This window comes from Thalassophryne amazonica, chromosome 10 (genome assembly GCF_902500255.1).
Source record: "Thalassophryne amazonica chromosome 10, fThaAma1.1, whole genome shotgun sequence".
NCBI lineage: Eukaryota > Metazoa > Chordata > Actinopteri > Batrachoidiformes > Batrachoididae > Thalassophryne > Thalassophryne amazonica.
In genome coordinates this window covers 23,867,979-23,881,042 of record NC_047112.1, presented here as the reverse complement: position 1 = coordinate 23,881,042, position 13,064 = coordinate 23,867,979, and the positions used below count along the sequence as shown (strand labels likewise).

At 39.6% G+C, this 13,064-nt stretch overlaps 1 protein-coding gene across 1 annotated transcript in view; it reads right to left on the bottom strand.

Annotated features, from left to right (window-relative positions):
- Nucleotides 1–5,940: 5,940 nt before the first annotated feature.
- LOC117518442 (adenylate kinase 4, mitochondrial-like) overlaps nucleotides 5,941–13,064 on the bottom strand; it is a 48,113-nt gene continuing 40,989 nt past the window's right edge. Inside the window, exon 5 of the mRNA XM_034179563.1 lies at nucleotides 5,941–7,629. Within this exon, the coding sequence (XP_034035454.1) occupies nucleotides 7,476–7,629 (154 nt within the window). The 3' untranslated portion in view covers nucleotides 5,941–7,475. The remainder of the gene's footprint in view (nucleotides 7,630–13,064) is intronic.

Sequence of the window (13,064 nt, the reverse complement as noted above, 5' to 3'; positions counted from 1 at the left end):
ACCTGGGGTAAAAGTTGGAGGGGCTCCACAAAATGTTGTCGAAATGAACGATATATAGTAAATTGCTTTCTAAATATCAAAGTATATGTTTTAGTCACCCGTGCTCCTCTAAAATGTGGTATCAATGCACACACACATCACTTAGAATCACGTGCTTTGTGATCCACAAACACAAATTTCTGATTTGTAACTTGTGTGTTGGTTTTTACAAATAAGTGTTTATTTGAAAAACTGAAAATTCTGTTTGTGAAGAGTGATTCAGCATTGGTGGATCATCGAACACACACATTCATCACTTTGCTCAGTTATGCAATATTGAGACAGCGCAAAACTGCAGTTGAGATCCACAGATATGTCAGTCGCTATTCACATTATTGGCAGAATTATTGGGGGGCTGAGGGGGGGCTTGGCTCATTATTGAAGGGGGGCTTAAGCCCCCCCCCTTTGTGCTACCACTGCACTCACAGCTGCTTTAGTCAGCGGTCATCTGAGAGGGAACTCCCATAACAGGCCACAAATTTGACTTTTCATGAGCCTATTTTGATATATTAAGACAAACTCCTGTTGGAATTTTTTTATTATGGAAGCCGAGCTGTGATTCCCAAAGTGTGGGGCGTGGGCCGCAATCTCCCCCCCCCGTGGCCTGCACTGGTACTGCAGTTTGACCACTAGAGTTCATTAAAACTAAAAACATTTTGATTTTCAATTTTGTAAAAAGGTTTGAAATTCCCTAAAAAATATTGAATTATGTTTAAAATGTTTGCATCATAAATGAGTCGTGGCCATCATATGGTTATAGTGCACTTGGTATCACTGCAGAAGGTTCCTGGTTCAAACCTCACCTGTGGCACATTTCTCCAAATCAACATGTAGCTCCACCTTGGATCTGTTGTGGTGACCCTGAGGGAAAACAAGGAAGAAGCCAAAAGGCCTTTGTTTTTTTCATTTATCTGACCTAGATAAACATAGCCCAAGATAAAGTTTCAAATGTCTTTTGTCCAAAGTTATTCAGTTTACTGCCAGACTTTAAAAAAAAAAGCAAAATAAGGCAGAAAATATTCAAGAAGCTACTGTAAAATCACATAATTTGGATTTTTTTTTAACCCATCCCATCAGTCATAGGGTGAGAAGCTGAGCAGTAGTCAATTAGTGATAGATTAATTACAGCAACTCCATATGCTCCCATCCCTCTGAACCTCTGAATAGGTGAAAGTATCATTGTTAGTGTCTGGTATTTTACAGCAATTAAGAGACTTAATATTTAGTATGTCCCATTTATTCCCATATTATTGCCACTTTGGCAACAGCAGCACCCCAAACTAATTTCAACAGAAAATTCAGTGACCTCTGCAAAAAAAAAAAAAAAAAAAAAATCTATGTACATCAGTTGCACATGATCAGACTGTATCAAAGTAATTTTCTTATGGTTTTAATTGAGAAATATACAAAAATTGTGTTATTTGTCTGTGCAACTGAGCTATTTAAGTCATGTGAATCCAGGTTTTTACTGTGTGATGATTACCATATCACTGAACATATAATTATCATGTCACTTACATATGCAATTATCATTAGCTGGAAGTGACTAACCACGGGATTATTTTGCATTACTGGTTCTGACACTCTGCAACATTAGGTTCCATAATCTGTAGTGTTATGATGTGTAACCATGAAGATTAATAAGGCACACGAAAAAGAAAAAGGACTTCTGTCAGCAAACTTTAAACAGTCCGACAGGAGCTCCACCCAGTGATTAGACACCTGGGTGATTCTTAGACTACGGGCACTTATTATGTCCTTTGATCATATTGTATGAAAAACAGAAAAAAGGGGAGATTTCACACTTTTATAGTTATCTTTACAATGAAAGTGTGTTAAGAAATTTGTTCTAGTAGTCTATGATGACTTTTTCACCTTTTTTCAGCATCATTATATGCAAATATTGCCGTTTTGTGCTTGTCCCACACCCAGACTTTTGATCTTCAATGATAAAAATGAATGGTAAAGAAACGTTTTTTCTAATGTTTTAAAATATCTCTGAATAAAATATCAGTAAAATAATCAAAACATAATTGGGGTATTCAATGTCATACAACTGTTGATTTTTTTTAAACAAAATGTAGTTGTCCCACACTATTGCCGTAATTTCCACCACAACACTGTAATGTCCCTTTAAACAGTATGTATGAAAGACTGTTTGGGTAGTTTCTATGGAGATAAACTGACATCAGAGCACATGTATATAGCGCCAAATCACAACAAACAGTTGCCCCAAGGCGCTTTATATTGTAAGGCCTTGGGGCAACTGTTTGTTGTGATTTGGCGCTATATAAAAAAATTGATTGATTGATTGGTGGAAATTACATTTATAAGGCCAATAGTGCCCGTAGTTAAAGAATCACCCACCTACGGAGTGTTCACATACATGAATGTGCATGAGTGGGTTGTTTGGAACAACAAATTAGTAGCAACAAAGAGCAGATCACAGATTAAACAATTCTGTTTATCTCCCCCCCTTGAAGTATCATCATTATTAAGCATCTATAGATGTCACATTCAAGGTTGGGTAGGATTACTTTGAAATGTAATCCAAAAGTAATCAGATTACAAGTAATCCAAATGTATGTACATACATACATGTAATCCACATGTATTCTTTCAAAGTAATCCTACCCAACCCTTGGACATTTACTGAATCTTATGCCTGCACAGTTAAACACTGAACACAGTCGCTGCAACACAAACACAGAAAGCAAAAGAACTTGTGAGAAAATAACTTTATTGTGTGTAAAAGCTAACATTTCTGGTTTGCATACTGCAGAAATAGAAGGAAGAAAAAAAAAACAAGCCACTGTGGTGTTACACAACAGAAAACGGCCATGGGGACGTACAATGCAACTTTCACACTCCTTTGATCAACAGTAGTAACACTGACCTGACACATTGTCAGCCATATCACACACTTCCCAAACTTTTCAAATAAACATTTTCAAATAAACAGAAATTCTTACTTTCTCCAAGAGCCTTGAATCGAGGATGAGCTGCAGACTCTGCAGAAACAAGCACATTTTATGGCCAAACCCTGAATTACTGCATCTTACTCCCATGTTTGTAAAAGTTTGAAAGATTGTCATGAGCAGAGCTGACATTCTTAACTTATTTGGTAATCTTTATTGCACATATTGGTGACTGACATTATTGAGGTCCTTTAAAAGAAGAAAGAGAAGAAGAAAGAAAAAACAAATCACATTTTTGGACATTAGAGGTTCTGTAAATTGGAGTGTGGGCACTCTGAACACAAGTCTTCATTCTTTGGAGTTACTGAACACTACGTAGAGAGCCAAATCCTAACCCCACCCCAACCCAACCACGTTGAAGGCGTCACAACACCAGTGATGACTGGGGAACAATATGTTCTGCCAGTCATTGTCCAAATTTTCTAGGATGGCAAGAAGTCAGAAACATTGTGCATATGTGTGTTTACATGACTGAAAAAGGGAAAGAAAAGAGGCTTTTCATGGAATGCATTTTCTTGCTATTTGCTTAAAAAAAAAAAAAAGATTCTGGGCCCTATCTTGACCATCTAAAGCACATGGTCCAAAGTGCATCGCACAAGTGCATTTGCGGTGTGTCCAACTCCACTTTTCCACTTGAACAAACTCAAACTAAGGCACAGGGTGCAGACAGTTGTACATGGGTGTGTTTTGGGCCTAACCCATTAAACTAATTAGACAGTCCTATATCATTATCATTAAGAGCCAGCGTGCACTGGAACATGGCGCTGGTGGACTCAAGTGCAAGGTTTTTTGACGAGGACAGGGATGGGTGCAGTCACCAAAGCTCCCTGAGGTGAAGCAGCATTCCTGCAACACTTCCTCCTCCTAGTTTTTAGCATTTATATCATTTTCAATTCTGTGTCATTATAGTTTGATGCACAAATGTGCACCCCTGTGTCTACAAGCAGCATGTCCACCAGTCGCAAGCCCATCCATGTAAGCCACATCGGACTATCACACCTTCTTAGTAGCCAAAAAATCTGTGCACTTGACTTTCAACCAGGTTTTTGGTGGTCTGTGGTGCAATGGACCACACCTCATTTTATGAGTGAAAGCACTTGATATTAAAAGACCTTGGGCACGAATATGACAACTGCTTTGATTAGAAATCAGCAGTGACTTTTGCTCTACATGCTGCTTTCCACCAAGTGGAAGATCGGTCCCTCTATTTTAAAACTTGAGATGAGATTGAGCTCTTTTTTAGAATGAGAATTTTTTTTTTCCTTTTAAAACCAGTCTTGCACTTATGAAAACACACATATAAAATCCGGGTTGGGGGGAGAGGATTATTTTAACAAGTTTTTACTCCTTGTAACAGCAATGAATATATTCAAGCAATAAAAAAAAGTTCAAACGCTTTACACACAGAACCAAACAGCAACCAACGCCCTACTAAATATAAATATATATATATATATATATATATATATATATATACACACACACACATCCATCCATCCATTTTCTTCCGCTTTATCCGGAGTCGGGTGGCGGGGGCAGCAGCTCAAGCAAACATATTATATATATATATATATATATATACACACACACACACACACAAAATATTCTGTGACATTTTGAACATCAACATATTATACCCTGGCTGCAGATTTTGTGCACCGGTCCAGCACTCCTGCACACTGTCCGTTAGTACATTTGCATAAGATTGTTTAGAGTCACAGCACAAAAGTGGAGAATAGGAGTTTACGCAGTGGGAACTGTTTATGTACTTAAATTATTGTTCGTCGATACTAAAGCAGGTAAAGCAGCAGAACAGATTTTACAGGACAATTAACAATTTAACAACTGACTTTGAAGCTTTATTTATAAATATTACACAGAATTAAGCTTTACACAATCGCCATTTTTAGGCAGAACATTCAAAGTGAAGCCTTTCGGTTTAACAGAAATATTCCGTTTCAAAATATCCAAATGGGATGCAAATTTAAAGGGCAGCAGAAGGGTTTCATGCCAGAATGATACTATAATCATGTGATTATTGCAAAATATTTTTAAGAAGGGTTTCATGCCAGAATGAGACTATAATCATGTGATTATTGCAAAATATTTTTAAGTGCTATTATTTTGAAACCAATTGTGTTAATATTTAAGGATTCATGCCGACATTTGCTTCCAGAGAAGTCCCGTTTTTATGTTCGCAATAATACAGATTATAACAGTTACAGCATCTGTGTCGGAATGTTTGATTGTCAGTAGAATTGCTCAAAAGGTTTACAGAGATATTTTAATGACAGTGAAGGGGCAGAGCATGGCCCAAGAAAGAAGCCACTAAATTTAAGTTTGGATGTAGATCTGTGGTCAGATTGGTCAATTTTCTTCCTCCCATTTTCATCAACGGTTCAAATTTTTCTGAAACTGTTATGAATCAATAATAATAATAAAAAGGAAGACATGACCCTTCTGTAAAATTGTAATTTCTATAAATGTAATTTTGTGCTGCTGATTTGGGGTAGATGCTCAAAGTGGTGCTGTCGCCAATGCTGGAGTGAAACATTTAATATTTCTTGGTGCATTTCTTACTATTAGTACAACAGTTTAATCTGTTAATAGCACATTCCACATAATGGCTGCATTTAAAAAAAATCTTGAAGGAATGGACTGAATGTGCATGAGAAGTGCCAGATTAAAAAAAAAATCTCCTGCGCCCATCTGTCATTTATACATTGATTACAATAAATTTTAACCTGGCTTTCAACTGGCTTGTTGTAAATTCTGTAACAGTCTGCTTTTTTCTTCTTTTTTTTTTTTACACAAAATATGGCTCCTTTGTCGGGTATGGCTCCTGCTCATCTCTAGTATGGCTTTTCAGTCAAAGTGTCATTTGTTTGTTTTTTTTTGTTTGTTTTTTTGTTTGTTTGTTTTGGTAATAATTAAAACCTTAAGCATTACTTTGAAGGGTATCCTTCATTTATCATTTGTATTTTGTGTAAATCTCACTTTAATTTTGCTACAACCTTCTGAGAAACAGTTGTGACTTCTGAACAGAACAGAGCACAATCTTAAATGAGGCTGCACACTTCATCCGACAGTCCACTCAGACCACCTAAATAGTCTATGAGACAGGCAAGTTTTTAAGCTTCACACTGGGTGAGAAATCAACACTTACAAACCAGCGTCAGTATACCATGGCTGAGACAAATATGGGCGATAACCTTCCCAGAGTGGCAACTTCAGCAAAGTCAACAAATGGCAACACAGGGGTCAAATGTTAAAAATACTGCAGTCCTGTTGAAAGTCTACCACGCTATGTAGCTAATTGTAAGATTCAAAAAAGGTCTAATCTGAAATATCTATGACCAAACGTTTCTGAGTTACGGGGTAAAAACTGCAAAATGGCGATGCAGACTGATTTTAGTTTGCACAGTGCTCAAAAATTCTAGTTCCTCCAATTGTGGCAAATGGTAATGCAAATTATTGGTTGAGCTAATAGGAATTCAAAAAGGAATAGTTTGCACACCTGTTATGCTTAGTTGTCTCGTTACATGGCAACATGTCATAGCGTACATTACAACTGTACAGTCGTCCTTGTTTGTTATTTACTTTGGAGACCACACTTTTAAGACTGTTAAAACAATTCTGTTTTTTAATCCTATTAGTTTAACTAATAATTTCAGTTACATTTTACCAGAATTGGAGCAACTTCAATTTTGACCCCTGTGCAAATGGCATTTACTGCCATTTTTGCTGCTTTCACCCCATAACACCAAAACTTTCAGCCAAAGATAGTCCAAACTTCACTTTTTTGGAGTCCTTGCCATGGTATACTGACACTGGGTTGGGTGGCAACCATGTCATCAAAATAAGACACCAGCTCGTGGACTAAAAAGCAGAATTTTTCCCCTGAACAAATGCACAACTTTCCAATTCTTACACTTCTCGGGTACTGATTAGCCAGGTGTGCAGTGGTGTCCTCAGTAGAGGTGATTTTTTTTTTCCTTTCAGCCCTGTGATAAGCGTTATTGGCGCATGACAACTGAAAAACTGAAACTTGTTGAAGACGTCAACCAGTATTCTTATACACAGTGACCGTTTTTGGATAAACAGGCTGTTTGGTCCCCCTTGCGAGTACTGTCAATCAAAAAACGCTCTGGTTTCCGAGGCATTTCCAACCTGGGGCAACAGGTGTCTGAGCGTGCTCGGATGAAGTACGCCAACACAGTCAATACATCAGAAAAACTGAAGAACAATGCAATTTTCATCAACCAAAGTGAACAGCTGACGCAATTAACACAGAAAACAAAGTAAAGCTTGGACAATATTTGCAAATATCCACTCCTTAAAAAAAAACAGGAAAAAAAAAATACATCAACTAAATCACCGCCACACTCAATGATTATAGTTTTGTCCATCGCTCTAAAACGAAAGGTCACCCTGAGGTCAGTGTGGAGAGAAACCACCTCATTGCTGCTCTTCTTTCAGGCATACTCGTGGTGTCTGGCTTTGGGCGGCATCCGATGGCTGTGTGTGCATTTTGCTATTGAGAAGAGAGTTAATGTAAGGCCAAATCCGGTCAGTCTCTGTCCCGGAAAATGAGTGCAAGATTCCCTGAGACCTGCGTGGAAAAACAGGAAGAGACACAGTGCACAGCTGGGCGTTACATCATTTTACATATCACGCTACTTTCACACATCCACCGCAACTCTGAACTTATCGAGACTTTATGCAGACGAGCTGCATGTTAGAATGCAAACGTCCACATCAGAGGAACCCAAGCCCCGAACTCCGGTGCTGGAAAATGAAGCCAATGTGGAAGTGGAAAATCTTGCAATTCATTGACTGACCAATTGAGGCTACCTTTAAAAGTTACCTGTGCTGCTCCACAGCCTGTTCAGTGGATTTTTATTTTTTTTTTTAGCACTGTTGTCGTGCGTTACCTGTGCTGCTCCACAGCCTGTTCAGTGGATTTTTATTTTATTTTTTACCACTGTTGTCGTGCGTTACCTGTGCTGTTCCACAGCCTGTCCAGTGGATTTTTATTTTATTTTTTACCACTGTTGTCGTGTGTTACCTGTGCTGCTCCACAGCCTGTCCAGTGGATTTTTATTTTATTTTTAGCACTGTTGTCGTGCGTTATCTGTGCTGCTCCACAGCCTGTTCAGTGGATTTTTATTTTATTTTAGCGCTGTTGTCGTGCGTTATCTGTGCTGCTCCACAGCCTGTTCAGTGGATTTTTATTTTATTTTAGCGCTGTTGTCGTGCGTTGCCTGTGCTGCTCCACAGCCTGTCCAGTGGATTTTTATTTTATTTTTAGCACTGTTGTCGTGCGTTACCTGTGCTGCTCCACAGCCTGTTCAGTGGATTTTTTATTTTATTTTTTAGCACTGTTGTCGTGCGTTACCTGTGCTGTTCCACAGCCTGTCCAGTGGATTTTTATTTTATTTTTTACCACTGTTGTCGTGTGTTACCTGTGCTGCTCCACAGCCTGTCCAGTGGATTTTTATTTTATTTTTTGGCACTGTTGTCGTGTGTTACCTGCGCTGCTCCACAGCCTGTTCAGTGGATTTTTGTTTTGTTTTTTGGCACTGTTGTTGTGCGTTACCTGTGCTGCTCCACAGCCTGTCCAGTGGATTTTGATTTTTATTTTATTTTTTTTAGCACTGTTGTCGTGCGTTACCTGTGCTGCTCCACAGCCTGTCCAGTGGATTTTTATTTATTTTTTAGCACTGTTGTCGTGCGTTACCTGTGCTGCTCCACAGCCTGTCCAGTGGATTTTTATTTTATTTTTACCACTGTTGTCGTGCGTTACCTGTGCTGCTCCACAGCCTGTCCAGTGGATTTTGATTTTTTTTTTTTTTTTTTTTTTTGGCGCTGTTGTCGTGCGTTACATGTGCTGCTCCACAGCCTGTCCAGTGGATTTTTATTTAGCGCTGTTGTCGTGCGTTACCTGTGCTGCTCCACAGCCTGTCTAGTGGATTTTTATTTTGTTTTAGCACTGTTGTCGTGCGTTGCCTGTGCTGCTCCACAGCCTGTCCAGTGGATTTTTATTTTTATTTTATTTTATTTTTTAGCACTGTTGTTGTGCGTTACCTGTGCTGCTCCACAGCCTGTCTAGTGGATTTTTATTTTGTTTTAGCACTGTTGTCGTGCGTTACCTGTGCTGCTCCACAGCCTGTCCAGTGGATTTTGATTTAGCACTGTTGTCGTGCGTTACCTGTGCTGCTCCACAGCCCGTCCAGTGGATTTTTATTTTTATTTTATTTTTTAGCGCTGTTGTCGTGCGTTACCTGTGCTGCTCCACAGCCTGTCCAGTGGATTTTTATTTTGTTTTAGCACTGTTGTCGTGCGTTGCCTGTGCTGCTCCACAGCCTGTCCAGTGGATTTTTATTTTTATTTTATTTTTTAGCACTGTTGTCGTGCGTTACCTGTGCTGCTCCACAGCCTGTCTAGTGGATTTTTATTTTGTTTTAGCACTGTTGTCGTGCGTTGCCTGTGCTGCTCCACAGCCTGTCCAGTGGATTTTTATTTTTATTTTATTTTATTTTTTAGCACTGTTGTTGTGCGTTACCTGTGCTGCTCCACAGCCTGTCTAGTGGATTTTTATTTTATTTTAGCACTGTTGTCGTGCGTTGCCTGTGCTGCTCCACAGCCTGTCTAGTGTCGGATTCCCTGTTTGGGAATCCGCTAGCTTAGCGTAGCTACTAGCTCTTAGCCGTTTTAGCATGGCGGCTTCTCCTGTCTCTCCCGTACTTTTCTGCTCTGGGTGTGAAATGTTTAGTTATTCCTCGGCCTCTTTTAGCAGTAACGGTACTTGTAATAAGTGCAGCTTATTCGTAGCTTTGGAGGCCAGGCTGGGCGAATTGGAGGCTCGGCTCCGCACCGTGGAAAATTCTACAGCTAGCCAGGCCCCTGTAGTCGGTGCGGACCAAGGTAGCTTAGCCGCCGTTAGTTCCCCCCTGGCAGACCCCGTGCAGTCGGGAAGGCAGGCTGACTGGGTGACTGTGAGGAGGAAGCGTAGCCCTAAACAGAAGCCCCGTGTACACCGTCAACCCGTTCACATCTCTAACCGTTTTTCCCCACTCGACGATACACTCGCCGAGGATCAAACTCTGGTTATTGGCGACTCTGTTTTGAGAAATGTGAAGTTAGCGACACCAGCAACCATTGTCAATTGTCTTCCGGGGGCCAGAGCAGGCGACATCGAAGGACATTTGAAATTGCTGGCTAAGGCTAAGCGTAAATTTGGTAAGATTGTAATTCACGTCGGCAGTAATGACACTCGGTTACGCCAATCGGAGGTCACTAAAATTAACATTGAATCGGTGTGTAACTTTGCAAAAACAATGTCGGACTCTGTTGTTTTCTCTGGGCCCCTCCCCAATCAGACCGGGAGTGACATGTTTAGCCGCATGTTCTCCTTGAATTGCTGGCTGTCTGAGTGGTGTCCAAAAAATGAGGTGGGCTTCATTGATAATTGGCAAAGCTTCTGGGGAAAACCTGGTCTTGTTAGGAGAGACGGCATCCATCCCACTTTAGAGGGAGCAGCTCTCATTTCTAGAAATCTGGCCAATTTTTTGGGATCCTCCAAACTGTGACTGTCTAGCATTGGGACCAGGAGGCAGAGCTGTGGTCTTATACACCTCTCTGCAGCTTCTCTCCCCCTGCCATCCCCCTATTACCCCATCCCCGTAGAGACGGTGCCTGCTCCCAGACCACCAATAACTAGCAAAAAATCTATTTAAGCATAAAAATTCAAAAAGAAAAAATAATATAGCACCTTCAATTGCACCACAGACTAAAACAGTTAAATGTGGTCTATTAAACATTAGGTCTCTTTCTTCTAAGTCCCTGTTGGTAAATGATATAATAATTGATCAACGTATTGATTTATTCTGCCTAACAGAAACTTGGTTACAGCAGGATGAATATGTTAGTTTAAATGAGTCAACACCCCCGAGTCACACTAACTGTCAGAATGCTCGTAGCACGGGCCGGGGCGGAGGATTAGCAGCAATCTTCCATTCCAGCTTATTAATTAATCAAAAACCTAGACAGAGCTTTAATTCATTTGAAAGCTTGTCTCTTAGTCTTGTCCATCCAAATTGGAAGTCCCAAAAAACCAGTTTTATTTGTTATTATCTATCGTCCACCTGGTCGTTACTGTGAGTTTCTCTGTGAATTTTCAGACCTTTTGTCTGACTTAGTGCTTAGCTCAGATAAGATAATTATAGTGGGCGATTTTAACATCCACACAGATGCTGAGAATGACAGCCTCAACACTGCATTTAATCTATTATTAGACTCAGTTGGCTTTGCTCAAAAAGTAAATGAGTCCACCCACCACTTTAATCATATTTTAGATCTTGTTCTGACTTATGGTATGGAAATAGAAGACTTAACAGTATTCCCTGAAACTCCCTTTTGTCTGATCATTTTTTAATAACATTTACATTTACCCTGATGGACTACCCTGCAGTGGGGAATAAGTTTCATTACACTAGAAGTCTTTCAGAAAGCGCTGTAACTAGGTTTAAGGATATGATTCCTTCTTTATGTTCTCTAATGTCATATACCAACACAGAGCAGAGTAGCTACCTAAACTCTGTAAGGGAGTTAGAGTATCTCGTCAATAGTTTTACATCCTCATTGAAGACAACTTTGGATGCTGTAGCTCCTCTGAAAAAGAGAGCTTTAAATCAGAAGTGTCTGACTCCGTGGTATAACTCACAAACTCGTAGCTTAAAGCAGATAACCCGTAAGTTGGAGAGGAAATGGCGTCTCACTAATTTAGAAGATCTTCACTTAGCCTGGAAAAAGAGTTTGTTGCTCTATAAGAAAGCCCTTCGTGAAGCTAGGACATCTTTCTACTCATCACTAATTGAAGAAAATAAGAACAACCCCAGGTTTCTTTTCAGCACTGTAGCCAGGCTGACAAAGAGTCAGAGCTCTATTGAGCTGAGTATTCCATTAACTTTAACTAGTAATGACTTCATGACTTTCTTTGCTAACAAAATTTTGACTATTAGAGAAAAAATGACTCATAACCATCCCAAAGATGTATCGTTATCTTTGGCTGCTTTCAGTGATGCCGGTATTTGGTTAGACTCTTTCTCTCCGAGTTATTTTCATTAGTTACTTCATCCAAACCATCAACATGCTTATTAGACCCCATTCCTGCCAGGCTGCTCAAGGAAGTCCTACCATTATTTAATGCTTCAATCTTAAATATGATCAATCTATCTTTGTTAGTTGGTTATGTACCACAGGCCTTTAAGGTGGCAGTAATTAAACCATTACTTAAAAAGCCATCACTTGACCCAGCTATCTTAGCTAATTATAGGCCAATCTCCAACCTTCCTTTTCTCTCAAAGATTCTTGAGAGGGTAGTTGTAAAACAGCTAACTGATCACCTGCAGAGGAATGGTCTATTTGAAGAGTTTCAGTCAGGTTTTAGAATTCATCATAGTACAGAAACAGCATTAGTGAAGGTTACAAATGATCTTCTTATGGCTTCGGACAGTGGACTTATCTCTGTGCTTGTTCTGTTGGACCTCAGTGCTGCTTTTGATACTGTTGACCATAAAATTTTATTACAGAGATTAGAGCATGTCATAGGTATTAAAGGCATTGCGCTGCGGTGGTTTGAATCATATTTGTCTAATAGATTACAGTTTGTTCATGTAAATGGGGAATCTTCTTCACAGACTAAAGTTAATTATGGAGTTCCACAAGGTTCTGTGCTAGGACCAATTTTATTCACTTTATACATGCTTCCCTTGGGCAGTATTATTAGACGGTATTGCTTAAATTTTCATTGTTACGCAGATGATACCCAGCTTTATCCATCCATGAAGCCAGAGGATACGCACCAATTAGCTAAACTGCAGGATTGTCTTACAGACATAAAGACATGGATGACCTCTAATTTCCTGCTTTTAAACTCAGATAAAACTGAAGTTATTGTACTTGGCCCCACAAATCTTAGAAGCATGGTGTCTAACCAGATCGTTACTCTGGATGGCATTTCCCTGATCTCTAGTAATACTGTGA